General features: G+C 32.4%; 1 protein-coding gene across 3 annotated transcripts; it reads left to right on the top strand.

The window, feature by feature from the left end:
* The first annotated feature begins 345 nt into the window (after positions 1–345).
* Positions 346–20,940, top strand: LOC138307623 (ras-related protein Rab6). 3 transcript variants are annotated; one of them, XM_069248429.1, is made up of 8 exons: positions 346–559; positions 2,890–2,948; positions 3,566–3,619; positions 4,174–4,279; positions 4,717–4,828; positions 5,255–5,348; positions 6,019–6,082; positions 16,535–20,940. In XM_069248429.1, the coding sequence occupies exons 1-8, from the start codon at positions 490–492 to the stop codon at positions 16,603–16,605; spliced, it is 630 nt and encodes a 209-aa protein (XP_069104530.1). In that variant the 5' UTR covers positions 346–489; the 3' UTR covers positions 16,606–20,940. The 3 variants fall into 3 exon arrangements, with proteins under 3 accessions (XP_069104530.1, XP_069104531.1, XP_069104532.1); XM_069248430.1 differs by lacking the exon at positions 16,535–20,940 and adding an exon at positions 10,425–14,232 and having other exon boundaries at positions 347–559; XM_069248431.1 differs by lacking the exon at positions 346–559 and adding an exon at positions 890–1,105.
* The last annotated feature ends 390 nt before the right edge of the window (positions 20,941–21,330 follow it).

The raw sequence follows: 21,330 nt of genomic DNA, 5'->3' as shown, positions 1-21,330 counted from the left end.
TTACCGTTAATAATACCAGCACCAAAGATTTAGATTAATGAAAATTAATTAAATATTAATTTTCCTAATTGCTGTCGGGTTGTCTTTGATTCCCGTCGTCATCATATTAAGTCATTTGTTTGGTGTTCACGTGAACGTTTGGTGTTCACTTGAACGTTTTAAGTTTTAAATACACTTTTTTTCTGAAACGGAGTGGGCCTAATACAAATTACCAATCTTAGATTATCCGATCAGGTGCGGCCCTTTGTTGGGTCGAGATACAAATCCATTGGAATACAAGCGTTTTACTGATATAATTTTCAAACGTTGTAGTGATGATACATGTACTTCCGTTTATTTGGAGTGAGCATGCGCAATTAGAAAGGAGGCTCCGAACGTGGCGACGTCAGTATAGACAAGATAATTATAATTAAATATTTAGACGGAGTCATTCCATTTATAAACACATTTAATCCGGTAAAGAGGTGACTGTTTCATCAAGGAAAGATAATGGGTTCGTCTGGAGAATTCGGAAACCCCTTGAGGAAGTTTAAATTAGTTTTTCTTGGGGAGCAAAGTGGTAAGTTTACATGGAAATGTCAGAATCGATGATTCCAAATCTGAAAACATTGAATCAATGAATTTTTATACGTAAATCATAAACATACTGTACACCTTTATACTACAACGGCTGTGTTTACAAGATCATATATTCCTCTAGCTAATACGAGTTTCGTCTTTGACATAAAATATGTCTGCAGGAATTGTATTTTGACAGCTGATCTCGACGTCCCTACCGTGAGTCACGGGTAAAACATCGTACACCCGGCCTGACGTGTATATTTTTGTATCACCACTTTTTGGGGGTCATAAATAGATTTGACGCATCGTGACAACACTTTAGGAATACACAGATTGTTCAAACAGGAACATATAGTGCGATTTCATTTGAGACAGAGACTGGAGATAAATTATATTGGCTACATTTCATGATTTGTGATATATGAAGAAATGTAAAACACGCCGAAAAAGAGTATTGGATAATTGATTTAACTACAGGCCATTGACATGTCAGAATTTGTAACCAGGTGTCCAGTGAGACTTGCTACCTTTGGAGAGCTAAATGGTATAGTTTTCTTATATACATATCCAGGGGTTATTTATCTTTCAGAGGCAGTACAATTGCAATGTCAGGGGGTATGTCATCTAGTATAGCGGACCCCGTTTTTTCCACGAAATATCACGAGTTTATTGACGGCGACCTGTATATATAGAGACCGCGTGAGCGGGCGGTCAAAAATTAAAAATATGGGTTTTTATGCAAAAAAATGTTAAAATTTGAGCTTACCGTGTCCTTTTTTGTTAAAAAAGTTTTCAACAAAGTTTTTAACTAAGGATCATGCAGAAAACATTGTAGACTGTACGAGAAAAAAATTCGGGATTTCGTTTTGGGTTGTCAGCCGAGCACGCGCTGAACATGCGCAATGAGTGATTTTACGGACTTTGATTTTATTTGTAAACACAAGTACACATGTAGTTTACGATGGTGACGATTCGAATGAAGGATATATGACAGAAATAATGAAAACGTGGCAATATCCATCCACTGGCTTATTGAAATTGGATCATTATTCAGTTTGTCAGGTAAATATTGCTCAACAGAGGAAAATTTGGCATGGAAAAGACAGCGAATCGGTGTTCACATGTGCTGGCCATGGTCCAAACATTATCGAAGATCACATTGAGGCCAAAGTTCCTTTCAAACGTCCTAGAATTGTTTTTTAAATATTGAAAATGCTACAAAAACAGTTAAGATGAGTTCAAGATGTAAAATTGAGTTTTTTTTTTTTTTTTCTCGGGGGTTTCACCCCCGAACCCCCGTCGGCTCTTCGAAGCGGTGATTCAAAATGGCGACATATTTACATGATCCGTAGCAACCTCTGACATGCGCACTGATTATTATGTTTCTAAACTTCCGGGGTCCGCTATACTAGAAACTTCCCGGTACTACAACTAGGTTTAACCAGCAAAAAGTACTGGGTACTCAGAACTACCTGATATTGAAACCCCTGTGTATCTAGTCGCGTAGCATGAAGACTGCCCGGGGTAAACCCTGAACAGTATTTTGAACATGTTAACCAGCAGGTTGTGTTTTTGTCGATTGCCCAATCCAGAACCATGAGTACACTCCCTCCCTCAGAGTGAGACAGACTGTAGTCTCATCCAGGTATCTCTCCGTCTGGCATTCACTTCATTTTGTTGAAACAATATTTGATCGCATGTATCAAATTGTAAGAGGAGTAAGAGAATGAACAGCCAGCCTGGAGTACGAACCCTGGATATCTGAAAAGATGGTCTACTTATTGAGCTACATGGCAATCGATCAGATCCAGAAACGTTGATCTCGAGTGAAGAGTTTCACCTTTTGTTTGCCCAATTCAAGTAATTGTAATATTAATTATTTTTTTTGGATTGCTTGGACTAGCCGATTCAACTATATTTGGATTACATCTAAAAATAGAATGGACCGAGGCAAACTCATTAACCTATGGTATACCAACATGCATGTCTGTAATCAGTGTGCTATGACATGTACAGCTGAGTTTAGAATATATATTTATAATATTCATTATGCATATAATTGTAAAGTTCATTCAGTTGAGTAATTCTGCAGGTTTGTACAATTTACATAACATCCATATATATATGTATTGTGTATTGTTTAAGTGCCATTATATATCAGACTTATTTTTTGATAGATACCCAGCCCTGAAACTAATTACCGAATATTCACCACTTGTGTATTAATTTATACCTAGATTAATATCTAGACATTCTATTTATATCATCAGTGGATGTTTATGTCTGTCTAAGTCTGATTATTTCAAAAATATTTTCTTTTTATTTCAGTTGGCAAAACATCATTGATCACACGTTTCATGTATGACAGTTTTGACAACACATATCAGGTAATTTCAGTGAATTATGTTTTAATAATTATATAATTTATTATTATATACCAGTAAGTAAATTGATAAAAAAAACAATTGCAGAGGCTGCAGTAATAAGGCTTCATGAAGCTGAGTCTTAAGATTTTAAATTTTTGTGACTGATATTGGGTTGCGAGTTTGAATCCCATGTGGGGCATTTCCTCCACCAACAAAACCTTGCATGTCCTTTGATCACTGGCTGTTAATATGACATTAAACTAATGGAACTTAAAACAACTAATCACAAAGTTATCAGTCACTCAAATCAATGTCTGAGGGCTTATTCAGTTGCTTTAAGTTGAAGTGTGTAAGTCATAAAAACCTACCCGTTACCTACCTGGTAATTGTATGCAGTTGCTCATGAACATTTTCTTTGGATTTTCTGCAAGAAACACCAACTACTTTTTCAGCTTATTGTCGTGATTTGCTTAGATGTCCAAAGTTTAATGATGAAGAAATTAAAACGAACCTGTTTCCATATGATACATGTTATTACATACTGTATAGCAAGTTTTGACCAAGTGTATTTTCAGAGAATATTTGGGCTACCTAGATAAATCGATTGTGATTCTTGTAATTCTCATCTTTTCTTTCAGGCAACAATTGGAATTGATTTTCTATCAAAAACTATGTATCTAGAAGACCGAACGGTACGTATATACATGTCTTTCTAAACTGTTGTTATTTTCATCTTATAGTCTTTCCTGCTGTTTCGTATTAGAACTGGACATTTCTGTCCATTGTATCATCGATAGAAATACATTGTACCAGTTTGTCAAGAACTACCAGTCTCATGTATTCAGTAAATTTGAATATAAGTTTGAGAATATCATCAGTACCACAGCATAATAATGTGATGTAGGATTAATAAACCCCAGATTTAGGATTGTAAAGCTATGGGATACTGAACCAGGGTGTACATCAGTTTGGCACTACCAATATCTGGTAACTCCTCTCATGCAAACTTAATTCATTCACTCCTGAACTTGTCAAGTATTTAATTAAGAAGAGTATAAGTGTGTCTTCAGGAGTGAAGGAGTTAAAAAAAAAGATAATGTGCCATTTTTATTTTGCTATTCTTTAAGAATTTAGTATTTTACATCACTTTCTGTAATTTGATATACGTTGGCATGAGAAATATTTATTTGGTAAAGTTTAGAACTAGTGATATAATTTAGCATAATTTCAATTTTCTTACTTACAGATCCGACTACAGTTATGGGATACAGCTGGCCAAGAGAGGTTCCGAAGTTTAATACCAAGTTACATTAGGGATTCCTCTGTAGCCGTGGTAGTCTATGATATAACAAGTAAGTCCTAAACATAACTCAAATCGTTAACTCAGTCACCCCTGAAATTTCATAATGGACTGGTCTATAGTCTTATTTAGAAGAGCTTAAATGGGTTTTAGAGGTAAATGAGTTAACAGAACCATTTTTGTTTAAACTGTGCTATATGGCCCATTTTAGCATTTAGACTTGCTTTTAATATGAAGAACATATTGATAATGAGATATTTTAACTTATATTTATTCCTACTTGTAACCTTGATCTCTGATAATTTCAAATAGTCATACCTTTGTAACATCACTTCTTAGTTGTATTCATATTTGAGCTGCGTACTTTGAGTTGATCCAAATGATTTACTGGTAGCAATAATGACATCAAAATTTGGGTTGTTTTGATGTGACTCTTTGAAGACTAGAATTTGTATATTATTTACAATATTTCAATGTTTATTTTTCCAGATGCTAATTCCTTTCAACAGACGTCTAAGTGGATAGACGATGTACGGACAGAGCGTGGCAGTGACGTTATAATCATGTTAGTAGGAAATAAAACAGATCTATCGGACAAGAGGTACGTATGACAGCAGAGCTTGTACAAAATCTGGTTAGTAATATTTCCTACAACTACGATGTTAAAGAGAATTCTCTTAAATAAAATTGGATGCCGATATCAATAGAGTATTGCTACTTTTTAAAAAAATACTAATACATCCGTTTTAAAAGTTCCAGTATTTGTATCGATATGTGAAAAAACAACCCATAATTTTCTTAATTAATCTATGTGCAAGATTATATGAAGAAAACAGTGTATAAGCATATCATCTTAATCAAAATTCTGTTTTATGATAAAAATCACATTGTCTGCAAAAACACTTTTTATTTCTTATATAACTACTTTGTTAAAGTAAAAAGAAATCTTTTTATAGTATGTAAGATGACCTTTGATCTTCACTGTGCCTCTTTAGAATAAAGAGATTTTGAAAATTTGTGTTTCCAGACAAGTGACCACAGAAGATGGAGAGAGGAAAGCAAAAGAACTAAATGTGATGTTTATAGAAACCAGTGCTAAAGCAGGCTACAACGTTAAACAGGTGAGTTGTAAAACAGGACAAGCATCTCAGGAATCCTTAAATCTGTTAAGTTGTAAACTACTTGACAAGAGTTAAAAACACAACAAAAGCATGGAAGTCTGAACTGGATTATTGTGCAAGATGCTTTGATTTTCCCAAATTAAAGCCTCCGACACAAAATCAGATTTAAAAACAGATGGATAGGGCCATATTATGTCTTTCCATATTGCAGACTTACCTCCCTTGCAGGTTGGTGTTAATTGTGACTTCATTATTTTGTTAGTGAAATTCTTTCTTGAAACGTGTAACATTACGCTTGCAAAACATTACCAAGTATGTCACAAAATCAGTGCCTATCCTTAAGGGCAGATAACTTTGTGATATTAAATATGCTAATATAGAATACAGATTTCTTGTCCACCCCTGTCCAGGTGGAGACTATGTCTTACAATCTGTGTTTTCTATCTCATTTCCTTCATTGCCCAATTGAAATTTTACGATCAACATCTTACTTAAATATCTACTTGACGTGATAAAATTCAAATATAAATATATCTTCCTAATTTTGGAACTTCTTTAACGTGAATTGATGTATTTTTATAAAAAAAAAAATTTCGTTGGAATCATGATGAAGAAATATTTTCTGGAATGCAGTTTTGACAGGGGAGTAATGATGATGTTTTTTTTACAGTTATTCAGACGAGTTGCTGCAGCACTACCTGGAATGGAAACGACAGAACCGAAAAAAGGAGAAAGTATCCTTTTTATACTTAGTATTTTATATACTCCAGGGTAAACAACATATCAAAGTTATTCCACATGTGTGAGGAAAACAGGATGGTTTATGTTAGAGAAATCATTTTAATCCTTAGTCTAACTCATTCACCCCTGAAAATCCATAATGGACTGATCTAGTCTTAGATTTAGAAGAGTCTAAATGTGTCTTCAGGGATGAATGAGTTAAAGTAGTTATTGCTGTAGTTGTAATCATTCCATGATAACTAGACCTCGTTAAGTTAGTTATTCTATAGGAACACTTCAAAATAAACATTAATACAATTCATATGATAGGTAATAGTTATTGATAGTGAATTCAGTAGTGATAAGGTGAAGATTTAGCATCAAACAAGAGTCGCAGATAGTCAACTACTGTGCAGCGTTTATATGACAGCTGTGAAAAAGATAAGACAATACAGGCTATGGGAGTTTATATTTAAATGTTATAGAAATCACTAATAAGTATTTAATGAACAGTAACTGAAAATTTAAAATGACTGAAATTATTATAGATTTACACTTCTAAAATTGAAAGCAGTATCTCTTAATTATATTAATATGTATTAATTTTGAACAGAAAGCTGCTTGTTTTGAGGTTCAGGATAAGAAATCATAAACAAAATAATCTGTATTGAAATGATACAGATCACTGTCTTTTAAGATTCAAGAACTGTCCCCAGCCTTTTAAGGTAGTCTTTAGATTTCTCTCAAGTTATTATTCCCAACACAATGCGCTTCCATCAGCCCAAATATCATATTTATCCCAAGTACGTCTGGCTTAAACTGTTGATTGTCCACTAGAGTTTAGCCTATAACTTTTTATCACAAGGAAATTAAGCTTAGACTGATAATTGTCCACTGAAAAGACTTTCATGATTTTGAGGTGATATTTTAACCAAATAGTATAATATGCTAGTAACAAGGAATCCGTATAATATAAACAACACATGTGGTTTACTAACCGGCTGTAGATTGGGAAGGACAAGGGAGATAACTCACAAGGTAGGTGGTAGAGGCTTGTAGTTAGCTTGTGTGATCTGTGTATACTGTACTGAGCTATAATCTGTGAAAGTTTCACAACTCAACGCTTTCATATCCCGTTGTGGCACATTATAGAGTTACCTCCCTTGTTGATAAGTATGCATTGTGATGTCATCATTTTGTGAGTGAAATTCATGTTGTTTTCTCTGAAATGCATAACGTTACGCTCGTGAATACATGATCATGACCTCACAATCCGCAAGGGCAGATAACTCTGTAATTTGCAAATACAAATACCTCAACACTTTCATATATGTTCTTTGATTTATGAAATCTATAGGAAAGGGAAATTAAGAACTTTTGAAAAAAATTCCCATGTTTCTTTTTAAATTCTTAAAATGTAGAAAATTTGGACTCCTAGTTACTGTTTAAAAAAGATTCCACCCATCCAATTTTATTATATCATTATGGAATTTCTTGGATGAATGGGTAGACATTATAACCGTGAGTTAAGTGCGCCATACATGATTGTTTTGGTAACACTTTTGGATAAGAATTTGTTCAACTTGATTATTATTAAGTTTTGATATGATAATACAAACACCAAATAAACGACTTTCGACTTAATTGATTATTACCAAGTTTTGCCATGATAATACAAACACCAAATAAATGACTTTCGACTGAATGTTGAAATACAGATTCACTATATACTGTGAACCACTGCTGTAAATAAATAGGAAATGAGCCATATGGGGAAACACTGATCAAGTAAACAAGAATTAAATAAATAAAAATAATGTAGTCACGCATAAGTGTAAAATAAAATGAATTGATGCTTCTTCATAATTGTACAATTTCTTCTACCCTATCTATGTAACATTCAGGTAAATGCATGATTTGCCTTGCCAAAGCTCTGTATTGCTTGCTTAGGATGCTATTTATCTGCATTTTGCTGATGCACTGCTTTTTATCATTTCATAATTTTTGTACTTTTACCTGCATTGTGTCTTCCATAAGTGATAGTATCTTCCCTAAGTTACCTCCCTTTACACATGTATTTAGCATGAAATTTTATTTCATTAAATGTCTGCTTAATAAACACTAGCTGAGTGTTATACTGCCCTGATTGGAATGTGTAGTGTATGCACTGTATTAGATATATGCTATAGGCTGTGCACTACATATAGGGATTTTTTTTTAATGAATTGATCAAAATGGATTTCGGTTGCCAGTTAGCTGCTTGTATAAGTACAATGTTTTGAAAAGTTTCTGACCACTAATTAGTTTATATCAGTGTAATTACAGTCAACTTGATGACTGTACTCTTTTGTTGTCTGATAGGGTTTCGTACTGAATTTATCATTGCCAAATGTCCTGTAAACAGCCCAGGTTATTTAAGGATGGCCGTGTTGACTGTGTCTGACAAGTGTTATGTGTACTAGGAAAATTATCTGTTCGTGGTATCTCCCTAGTTTTTTCCATTTATAGTGTTATACAAGCATTAAATCAAACTATCTATTCTGAGAAATTCTACCAACACTTATTTAAGTATAGATTCCTAATGGAATGACAGAAAAGTGTAAAACAATTCTTTGAGAGGGATGGGACAAACAGCGACTGACAAAATTTTGATATATCAGTGACTGTTTTTCCTGGAAATAATCATAGGTTTCATTGATTAAAAACAGCTGACTCTGTTACTCTGAGAGTTTTCAACAAAACCATGATTTTATTAGATTGTTTATCACGATCAAAATATAACATAATTTTTTTTAGTTTTATTGATGGTTGTGAATATGCTATTCAATTCCATATTCTATTCTATTACTCAAAAGGCTCTGTAAAATTTAATGTTCATAACTTCAGGTTTGCCACAGTTTTGTTGATTTAAATATAACGACTTCCAAATATACTGAAATGATCAAACTCTTACACTCAATACAAGATAGTTTAGGTCACATAATAAACTTATCAATTCTTTTATCATGGAGATACAATATAGCTGCTTGTGAACATCATTTAACTTAAAAGAACATTCCCAGTCTTGTTCAAATGAAAAACTGTCTTCCAAATCATCACCAATCTTTTCTGCAGTATTAAAGCTGACAATGCAAGTTAAAAAGTATGCATTTGAGATTTACAAAAAAAAAAGAAAAATTCAATATTTTTTTTTTTCAAAATTCGTTTCTGAGACAACCCCTTGCGTTTCTAAGGACAGACAGTCGCCATTTTGTTTTAACTCTGCTTAGATACAACACCTGGTACCGACCCGTGAACAACACACATGTGCATTCAGCCGAACACTCACTGTTCAAGGTGGAGCAACTAATACCTGACCAGCTCTAGATCTACTGTATTGTGCGAGATCCATTTTGAATATAACGTAAACAAACTCGAAAATTCCAAAAGTACCTAGATAACATTATCAAACTAAAAATAAACTCTGCACTCACCTGACAAGGTTTCATTGAAGTAATATTGTCAGCTAGATCCTAAAATATGTCAAATACGAGCTAATAAAACACTTCAATATACATTAGATATTACACGCACATGTACACGTGTGTGCCTTCGGTAGTTTATATATGGAAGCGTCACTTGTTCAGGACAGGTGGTCACATGCGCATGGCCAGTCGAGTATATCGGGTACGATAGTATACGTGGAGATATGTGGATGGATATTTATTAGAGTTTCTATTCATTTGTGTGGAAAGTTCAATTTGTGAAATATCTTAATGACAGCTTGGAAGAGTTGACATGTTTGCTTGCAAAAGTAAGCCCTACACATATTTACAGGTAAGGGGTTTGCTTATGTATTAGTAGGTGATAGTGGACAAGTGCTAGGTGGATATGTACATGACTGAGCGTACATGTGTCGATTCATGCACTTTATATAGGGGTCGGTGGGCATATTGTATCCAAGCAGAGTTCAAACAAAATGGTGACTGCCTGTCCTTAGAAACACATGCGGCTGTCTCGAAAACTAATTTTAAAAAAAATCATTTTTTAACTTGCATTGTCAGCTTTAAGAAAGTTATATTCTCTTGAACACTATTGATGCATTGGTGAAGGTTGAATATTGTATACTTGTATAATTCTACTAAGGATTTAACAAACAAGTTGTTGCATTTAATACATGAAGTTAGGCAAACCAACATGGTTTTAAAAACGGTAATATAAAAGATGAATCTTAACTCATATCAGAGTTACAATAGGCAAACAACACTTTTTCAATTTTCAATTCTTCTGTTACTGCTTTTGATATTTTCATTTCCTAATGGATGTTGTTAGTTTTATTTTGTTTGTTTTTGGTTTCCTTAACTTTGATTTCTACAGTGACCGAGGTAAAGTTAAAGGACACACCGACCGAGCCGGAAGCTAAGGAAGGAGGATGTTCATGTTAGTTAATCCGTCTGTCTGTCTGTCTTTTGTCTGTGTTGTGTCTGTATATGGCCTTTGTCCAGTGCTGTCCTCTGTGTTTCATCTCTGTGTAAAATTGCATACAAATCATTCTGTAGATAATATTGGCATGCTGTTCATTTTAATAATGATATGTTTGTGATATGCCAGGAGCACATGTGAATTCAGTTCATCATAGTCCAACTATGTGACGATGTTTAAATTTTTGTTTGGAAATATATAATAATGTGTGTAAAACTTGTCTTCATGTATATAAATTATATAAATCATAGAATATTTTATTTTAAAGATGCAGTTGTGTGACGTAATCAAATTCAATGTTACATCATTAAAGTTGCATATTGAATTGTTTGGACTTGTTCAGCAGACGTTTTCAAATATTGTAATCCTTCAAAGTCAGTATCTCTCTAATTTGATATAGCCAAAAGTAAACCTCTGTGAATGAAGCAAGGGGTATTTATTTAGAGAAAAAGAGCAAAATGCAGAGGAAACACAGAAATTCAGATTTCTGAACTTGATAATGTCATACTGCTGTAGCTTTTAATTACATATGGTATGAAAGTAAATTGCCAAAAGTAAACTTTAATATTATTGGGGGTCGATGTAATGTAGCTATCTTAATAACTGTATATATATATATATACAATTCATGAAAAAGTGAAGAATGTAACTATGTAAGCCGTATCGCTGATTATTTTCGCAGAGCAGAAATTATGCAGAATGTTGACATGGTCATACAATTTTAACTATTAAATCTCATTTCGATAGTTTGTTTTGATAAAACTTTTATTTTTTCATTTAAATTGGAAATTTCAATTTTTACTATCAAAAATAGCTGGCCTTTCAATATGTTAACGAAGTAAAAAAAGTACTAAATAATATAATACTGACAACTTAAATTAATATGAAAGATAGTTCATGCTTTCATCGTCATGTTCAATTGCACATTTTGATTGGATTGCATTTAATATGGTTTACATGGTTTACAAAGTGCCATTGTAACATAGTGTTTTGTAGCAATAGATTTTTTTTTAATTTTAAAATTTACTTGAGGAAGAAAATAGATTTTTTTATTAACCCTGCAAACACATTTTTAGAAATAAAATAAAAGTTAATTGTATACATCCAACATCACTTAATATGTTTTCTGGGATGGGAAAATTAATTTTATGTATTATAAAATAAACAATAAAATGTCTTGATTTTTTTTATTTACATTGAAGGATAAAAAGTCTAATCCTATGTCTCTGGATTTTGTGTGTCGTGATTGGTTTAACTATGCAATAACATTGTTGTATTTCATGTTTTTTCCTTTCATTTTGAGATTTTTTGAGGATTCTGAAATTTGAAGAATCAACGCTGTTAGCATAAATGTGTCTGAAGTAAAAATAATTATTTTATAGATATACAGGTCTAGACTATTATTTTGACATAGGTAGTATTTGGTTTTTGCAGATCTTTGGTTATGACTTTATATTGCTCAGATTGTACAATGTCGTGTAAATGATTATTTGGCGTAAACCTGAAAAGTAAATGTTCTATTCATATATATGTAGAATTCACTTGCAGATTTTTTTTATAGTCTTGTCCTGTATTTTAAGCCACAATTTTGTTTTCCATGGATCAACATTTGATCATAATGATTTAGAATTCAGACAGGTACCATGCTTAGATTTTAACTTACCACAATAAGATCAAAATTGCCTTTTTGTGTGATAAGATCTCAAGATTGTGCATAACATTGATGTCTGAAAGAAATAATAATAAAAAAATGTTTTAAACTGTAAAATTATAAGATTTAATCATTTTGATTGTAAGAAATGTACTTAAAATTTTGAAAGTATATACTGCCTCTAGTCATGTTTTTAAGTTTCAACTCAAAGCATTTTTCTTTGATTCTCTTCTATGATGCGAACTTTTATTTGCAAAAATCTATACGAGAAAAAAAGTTTAATACAACACAATCGACTTCTTAGAAATATATTGCATCGAGTCATGAAAACATGTTACTTGTCTTGTATAAGAAATCTAAATACACATGTTTGTTACGCGTGCATACTTTTGTAGCAGGGCTTGATGACTCGGTACACAGAAGATCTATGACAAAAGCATATGTATGTACTTTCACTGAATGTCCTAAGATGTTGTAATTGCACTCATGATTTTGAAGTTAAGCATGATATATTGTCTTGCTATGTATTGATATTTTCATTTCAAGTTTATTGCATATTTCTGAATGTTTTTAGTTTTGTAAAACAATAGAATCCCTTTCCTTTTTACACCTTCTGCACCGTAGATGCATGTGCCAGATTTTACATAATCAAAATTTCATCGATCAATAAGTCGAGTGATTGAAATAATTACTTTACACTTTGAATGTACTGTTGTTAAGATGGTAACAACAGTACTGAAATATTGTATAGATAAAGCTTAACATTCATTATCAAATTCATATGAATCTTTCCTTTTGTAGGTTTCACTTTGCATACAAATTATAGCGCGCCATTCTAATATTTCAAAATGGGCACGATAAATAATTCAGAGGGATGCTAGGAAAATCACGGCTTGATGTTGAAGGTTATTTAGATTTTGCTCCCCAAAATGTAAGGTTTGTTTGTGGATTTGAATCTCTAGCGTCGTTGTATAAACGTGCCGACAAACCCAAGTGCTCATCTATACTCTCCCCAAATCATTTATCATTTCCTAAATATTTACCCCATTGTTCTGTAAACGTTTGCTTAATATCGTATGCTGCCAAAATGAATCATTATGTAGGTCATTGTGGTGCTATAGGTAGGACAATATAATTGTATGTGTTAAACTTGCACTATATATTCATGGGTGGGAAACAATCGGTAATTTGTTTTTAAAAATTCTTAGAAACACAAAGTAACGATATTCTGGTAAAAGGAGAAAAACATTTACAAATAAAATGTAGTGCAGTATTTCAGTGTAAACATCGATAAGATATTATTACCGCTAAAACAGATTGTATTTCTTAGATATTCTAATGTGCTACGTGGAACATTTGATGGCAATTTAATCCGTTAAAACATCCATGTCATATCAAAAAGAAATAAAAACACGAAAAAATTGATTTCGTGATGAAAGACTTTCACAAATTGACAAAAAGTAATTAGCACAGGAAATATAAGTTATATACAAGAAAAAGATACAATAATAGATGATTTTTCCACTACGAAAAACACCGATGTTTGTCACAAATAAAACGAGATACGTTTCCATGTGTTGCGATATGCCTTAGAATATATTTTTAAATTCTTTTAATTAAAAAAAACCCCAGCTCTAAATGATATTACTAAAGGAAACAAACATTGAGTAGGTTATATAGCAATTGTGATATCAATAATTCATCATTTAAGATTTGCAAAATTAATACTTTTCAACTGTTTATTTAGATTGTAGGCAAATTTTATTTATTTTGTAAATAATTTTCTTATTTATGCAGATATATACTTCTGTTTGTTGAAATTAGGTTTTTGTTATTTCCTCATAAATTTGTATTAGCATATAAAAAGTAAATGTACAGATATGACCGTGTATATATAACATTTTGTAAGGCTTTCATAAGTCTAACGACTTGAAAGCATGAACAAATATTTTAGTTACCTACTAAATGTTGGGGTTTAAAAGTGAGAAATGTTTGTGGAAGGTTTCATTTGTAAAATGAAAACATAAATAAAACCATTTTATTTAACTGTTATATCGTTTGTGTTGACATTTCGTTTTGATTTGTACCACTTCAGCTTTATTACAGGAAACGTATGTTTTGACTTAGCCATCCACAAGTTATGTTACAAAAATCATCATTTAAGTCTATAAACTAAGTCGTAAGATTATTGAAATCCCGGGATTTTGTCTAACGATGGTTATCGCGCCTAGATATAAACTTGGTTTAACGAGAAGACACAATTCTTACCTTACATGCTTGGTCTTCGGCAGTGGTGAACCTGCTGCATCATGGTTTGCTACGTTACATTATGACAAAGATTCCTTTCAAAAATTATTTTTCCTTTTTACCAATCCGATACTTTGAAATTCTCAACAGCTTTCATTCTACCTTGGTAAGTCGGTTATTCGTCAAGTACAGTCGTGGTGAGGTCACAGCAAGGGCACAGTTTCACAAACATTCCTTAACTTTAGGGGATTCCTTAATATAAAATACTCCATAAGAAAGCATTGCAGAAATTAAAGAAAATCTTAAGTTAAGTAGCCCTTCTTTAAATTTGTAATGCTTTCCTATGGATAATTTTAAGTTGAGATGTTAAATTCCTTGGAAATTAAGAAATGTTTGTTGAAATGGGCCCAGGTATGTTTTGAAATTGCCACCTAACCTCAATTCGATCTACGATCACGATTTATCTTCTGGAAGTAGTCAGTAAGGTAACTTTATATCCGTTCTTTAGTACCACACAGAGGGCAATGATTCTGATAAAGTTACTATTGGTCAATGGTGCTACGGTTAAAGATGCTCCAACGCCGACAGAGCATAAATGATATTCATCATTTAAACAATAATTGGTGTTTTATCGTGTATATATATGTCTAATTAACACAAAAATAATATAAAATAACTTATTTCGCCTTTGGTGCACACGCAATTAGTACTTCATTCCATATAGGATATAGTGACACGGATTTTTTTCTGGATGCAATTAATTATTTTTGAAATGTCAACAGTTTTGTAAATAACAAAAGATAAAGGAAGTTATATGCATGGATCTCTAGTTCTAACATCAAAGTTCCGGCCAACACGAATTAAAATATCGACTGGTATTTCTCAAAACAAAGTATAATATACATACATATATATATATAAGAAAAAGTATCCCTTTGTTAGTGTTTAACAAGACGCTCGTATTTGGTGGTCTTTAGCATTTGTCAGGTAAGTAATCCTAAGTGTCTGACTGATAATATACTGTCTGACTGATAATATACAATACACTGCTTTGTGGTTCGCTCCATTGCTCTATTGATAGTTATAGCGATGATAGAGGAGAAGGAGAATGTCTTATTGCTTCTTAGAGATATTCGGGCGACACATTTGTTGTAGTAGTAATACCTAAAATATAGTTTGATGTGGATATCGCATTTTAAGAAATTGTATTGCTTATATTCCAATTTTATGTGAGAAACCATCCTCGATACTCAAGGAGTACCTATTACTGACGTTATATCCACCCCTGGACTATCTCTGGTAAAACTGAAGGCAACGGCAGAAAAAGAACATGATTTTGTGATGTACATCTAAAGAGCCGAATAACGAAACATTGTGTTGACTGTGTGACTTGAAATTGGGCGTCGTTCTCTCTGTCTCTCTCTTTAGTCTTCAAAGGAAGTCTTGGAAGGTCTATGATTGGCTAGATTTATCCTTCTGAACTGCCTTCAGATTCACTCTGAGATACAATGTAGTCTAGGGGTGGATATAACGTCACTAAAAGTAACCTCTGAAGTATCGAACATGGTGTGAAACACGTGCGTGCTATTATTTATGATGGTTGAATAGAGACGTGAAGTGATTTTTTTCTGACAACTAAAAACGAGTGATTTATCTACACATCTTGTGAATCTATATAATATTTGTACGTTTTACACATTTGAAAAATGTTTACGAAATCAATATATCAAAGTGCTCAAAATATCGCAATTTTCAAGAAATACATATACATGTCAAGATATTGGTACAAAGGTTTGTAATACATGATATTAATATGTACAAATGTAAATCATGTTCATTATAAAAAAAAACCCAACTGTTTTCCCTTTTCTCCTAATGACATGGTTTCGTTAAATATTAAGTTTGTTTTATATCCATCCCTTAATATTGATACGCTTTAAACCTGTGGATAACTTATTTGAAATCAATATATCAAAATACTCAAAATATCGCAATTTTCAAGAAATACATATACATGTCAAAATATTAATGCGCTGGTTTGTGATACATGATATTAATGTACAAATGTTAATCATTCAAATAATCTGAGCCTTAACAGCTGCTTCAGATATCGAACTCCGACCTAAAGTTGAGGCCCTGGATTCCGCAGAACAGGAAGGTGGCGGGTGTTCATGTTGATAGGACAACACATTGTAGATATGTTCACGTTTGAGAAAGTGTTAGGTCCACATCGAGGCTAAAGTAGGCGTGGCCTCATGACGTCACATAATGTATGCCATTTTAAACCAGCCAATAGCTGGTTTGGGCTGATCGGAGCCTCACAAACTTTCCACGCAATGCTGTGTTGTATTTGTTTATGTGCTCGATGATGTGATTATGCATGTATGCATCGACATTCGATGTCAAATGTCCAAACCATATTTTCTTTTGGATTTCAAGCCACGTGTTCATTAACAATAATTAACGTGTCGAATTCGTATTGTGGCAATTGTTTAACAATTCAATAGTCTGTTTATTCCTTGTTGTACCACCAAAATCGTGTATATGGTCAAACACAATTGTGTTCAAAGTGTCCGTGATTGAGATTTAAGTTCACTATAGATAAATTGCTGAGCGAATTCTTAGCATTTCTGTCCTACACGGCATTCCATGGGTTGTTAGCATTAAATAAGTGAAAACGTTATTAGCCCCAAGGTATCTGGCCAACCTTAGGTGTTACTTTTGATTCGTATATTGTTATGTTTCTTGTAAATGCTTTGCATAATTCACCAAAAGTTACCAGCATATGCAAGTGACATATTGGCATAAGAAATATCGTTACTATTTTAAGCAAAGGTTTATACCGTAGAGACAAATAAACTTGTCTTTTTTTCCCTTTTTAAATCAAATGAAATTCAAGAGAATTGGAAACATATCAAGCATGATATTATTCCTCATGCTTAGAAGCTTTCAGCAAGACTTTCTTCAATTTGATGTGAAAATCTAGTTAAGAAAGTCATAATGTTAGAAAAAATCAAACAAAATACAAGTCTATAAAGTTAATTAACACGTGGATTTGTTGATGCCTTGAAGTAGAATATGTTTTTGACCATTGAGTGTGATAGTTTTGTTGAATCTGTACTGTACTATATGGATATGCAAGGATGTGTTCAGTTGACTCCCACCCAGGAGGTCGATATTTATCTACTAGACGTTGCCGCGTTGTGTATTTGTTAAAACTGCTTTTAAATGCTTGTTTCGAAGGCCATGTCATGTGATATTATTACATATGTATATTGAATGTTGATAAGAATCCAATTTTGATCTTGAGCAGGAAGTAACTTTTTGGAAATCCAGTTATCATTTTCGTTTCTTTCACACATCAGACATCACCTATTTATAATTTCTATTGATAAATTACTTTAATAAAGAGCAAACATATATTGAGATGTAGATTGATTGAAAAGCTGTAGTGAAAATTTTGACAACTCCGTTGCAATATAAGTATCAAATCAAACGTCCAATTTACTCCTTGCATTAGATCATATTAGTCCCACTCTATTAACTTGTGGTCTAGGTTTGCGATGGATATTGCGAGAATTGTCAGGATGTACGCAAGCATACTTTGGTATCAGATCTTATTGGCATTTTCTTTTTTTAAGAAATTCATTTTCCTGTAATATCGAATTTCACTTTTCTATTCACTAGTCGAGAAACTTTTAAAAATCATCTCGTATTCTAGTATTAACCTCAGATATTGACCCTGACTGTGAATAGGAGTTAAACTAATAAAACCAAAAGTATTCTAGTAAAAGATTTCTTCCGGTGGTGTCTATGTTTCATACAGTGCATATTATCTTGGTTGAATGTGGTTTGTATATTATCTATACTATTCATGTTATATAAATAGTGTATACATTCATATTATTTTCCCTCCTTACATCAAACAAATTGTTTATACAAGTAAATGTGACTTTTTTTGAGTGTGAAGTTTTGTTTGTTTCCCACCCGACTGTGAAGGTATAGAACTGAACACATTTACAAGGTAAACATTGATTAAATTTTATTGATTAAAAACTTCATAGCTATCGTTATCACATAGATGTTATGTAGGTAAGCGAAGCCTTCTATTGCCTTTTAATTCAAGCAGCTTTGAAGACAAATCATGAATTGAATTTATTTTAGTGCAAAATAACAACTGGAGACAAATAACTACCTAGTAGTAGAATATTTACATTACTGAACATTACAACTAGTTAAGTAGAAGAGCCATTTTATCATATTATTTCATTGTAAGACGTTAGCATATTTTTATATTATGTTTGAAATGTTGGCATTTAATGCCTGTATATATGTACAATAATGCATTTAATATTTCTGTTGACGGGTATTGAATGTAGTTTAGTAATCCCTGATTAAAAGATGTTCGCTTGCGATAAATAAGTGACATAGTAACTCATTTTATCTAATAATATCTTAGTAATCTGTTATACGAAAAATTTCTTTCACTATTATTACATTGCAATGTAAACTTTCTAGTCATGACAATGTTACAGTATTACATTGTTTTATATACTTCCTAGTCCAAGATATATGCAATTCATTGACATATAAACTTACAAATTGTGTACGTCATTACGATATAAACCCTAGATATACTATAGTATAACTTTTAAAATACGTTGTGATACACTTGTAAAAATTGCATATTTTCTGTTTTTAGCTCATCTGGTCCAAAAGACCAAAAAATAATTTACTTTCTCTATATACCTAATTCTAAGTCAGTATTAGACAAAGGTAATTAAAAAAACCCATGAAGTGTTTGAAAGTGTTCAATGACTGTTAATTGATCAAGCTGTAGAATGACCGAGTTTACATGTCTGTTACGTTAGATTCGCGTTTAGACTGGAATAGTAGCTTAGTTTCTGCGGCTTTTTGTGGCTTTTCGTCATCACAAAACCTGGCCACTTTATTCAGTGTTCAAAGCTGCCAAATATGATATGAAACAGAAAGTATTGTTTAGCCAATCCAAATTAATGAAATCCCGAGGAGACGTGGATATATTCATCTTCATATCTGTAATAATTCACATCTACTGTTCAATGTTCAAACGCATTGGTTGTGACAATCGTGTTTAGACGCTATTAGAGTTGTAAGATATCATCTGATTCGTTGAGACATCTTGTAGAACTGTCCGTTATTGGTCTTTTAATGTTTTCGTTCACTTACGAGGATTCTAATAGTTTCGCTTTTGAGATTGATTTTCGTCATGTTTTATTAATGTTTTGGGTTCCGATGTGTTGTTATATGTACTGTACTGATTTCTGAAACAAATTGGGGAAATTTATTATGTGGTAACTCCCCTAGTCATGGCCCTAAACATATTTTTGTGTTTGTTTGTGTTTGTTATCTTCCCTGATCTGTTTTCTAATTTAAGCCAATCAATGCTCTTTTATTTAGTGCCAAGTTAATTTCTGAAGTAATAACTGCTTTTTAAGGTTTAACAAAATGAAATGTCATTGTCTTTGTTTTTTTTAATTCCTGTTTTGTTTCGTGAAAATCAAACTGTACTTAACACATTTTTTTATATCTAATGTTATTTTAGCGAAATATAACAAAATATTAACTACTCGTATTGACCAACGTCTGTTGTAGAGGCGATAAAGGAAAACTTGCCTATATTATGGTGACCGTGCAATGTAATGAGCAAGGAAAAGTTGGAAAGTTATTTGTTATTCGTTATTCGAATAACGAGTAACTGTCCAACTTTACCTTGCTAATGTTATGTCTATTTTAATTACTAATTAACATACGTGCAGTATCGATAATGCACTGTTATCAATTTGTATCATTATGACCTATTTCTATTTCCGCTTTTCGCCAACAGTAGATCAGTTTTGTATTTAATGTTCATGATATATAAGTACGCATGCCTATGATTGATTTGAAGAAGAACACTTTTCAAAGTATTGATTACGAAAACCTTGATAGTACGGATATTGAAAGTGATCTATTTCTTTAGACAAAAACTGTATTCAAGTATTTCATTATCAAAATCAATTAATAAGTTCCCATTATCCTTAATTATGTATTTATAGGTAACATATTTTGACGAATATCGAGAATTATAATTTTACTTATTTCAACTAACTGAAGTTATGTTTTAGCGTCCACACATTTTTTAGTTTTTGTTTTGATCTCGATATGTTTGTACGCCAAAAATTACAGGATCACAAAACTTATGAAATATATTCGATAATATATTATTTATATTGTACATTGGTTTTATATCGCTTGAACAATTTTGTTGACGTTATGATCAAATGGATCGAATGACAGACAATGTCCGTACTAACAAGGTTATCATGTAACACATTGTATACGAAGGCATTGATGCGTGAAGCCTGCACTTAATGTAGGATTCTCTAGTCTCCTCCAAATACTGTTTTCTTTCAGATAAATAGCTTTACGTCTGAGCTCCTTTGGTCTACGTTTGTACGTGATTATATCTCAATAAAGACATTATAAACAACACCAGCCTGTTCCTAGTTTCTTTATCAAATCAACCACCTTTGTTAAGTTTTCGGCACTATTTGAAAATCATATACTTAGAATAGCTAAAAAAATGAACCATGGAACTTTTCCTGTAATCATAGACGTGTGCCACAATTGTCACTTCCTGATTAGGTCAATCACGTAAGAAATCTAGATATCTGTGATATATTTCTATCCGGATAATCGTTTGTCCGATTCTTGATGTTATTCATACCCTGCGTATTTATATTCTATTGTTGTTAGTATTAAAAGTACAATGTAGTTCCAATATGGCCAGAAACGCCAGCTTCATCAGTACACTAAACATATATCGATTATGTGGTACATACACTGGCATTTACATACTTGCACGTCATACCAATTTTTGTA

Source organism: Argopecten irradians, chromosome 14 (assembly GCF_041381155.1).
Source record: "Argopecten irradians isolate NY chromosome 14, Ai_NY, whole genome shotgun sequence".
Classification (NCBI taxonomy): Eukaryota; Metazoa; Mollusca; class Bivalvia; order Pectinida; family Pectinidae; genus Argopecten; species Argopecten irradians.
This window is presented reverse-complemented; position numbering and strand designations above follow the sequence as displayed.

Coding starts and splice junctions, on each gene's coding strand:
- LOC138307623 (XM_069248429.1), top strand. CDS start 490: ATGGGTTCGTCTGGAGAATTCGGAAACCCCTTGAGGAAGTTTAAATTA. Junction 2,949..3,565: donor GTTTTGACAACACATATCAG/GTAATTTCAGTG, acceptor CTTTTCTTTCAG/GCAACAATTGGAATTGATTT. Junction 4,829..5,254: donor ACAGATCTATCGGACAAGAG/GTACGTATGACA, acceptor TTGTGTTTCCAG/ACAAGTGACCACAGAAGATG.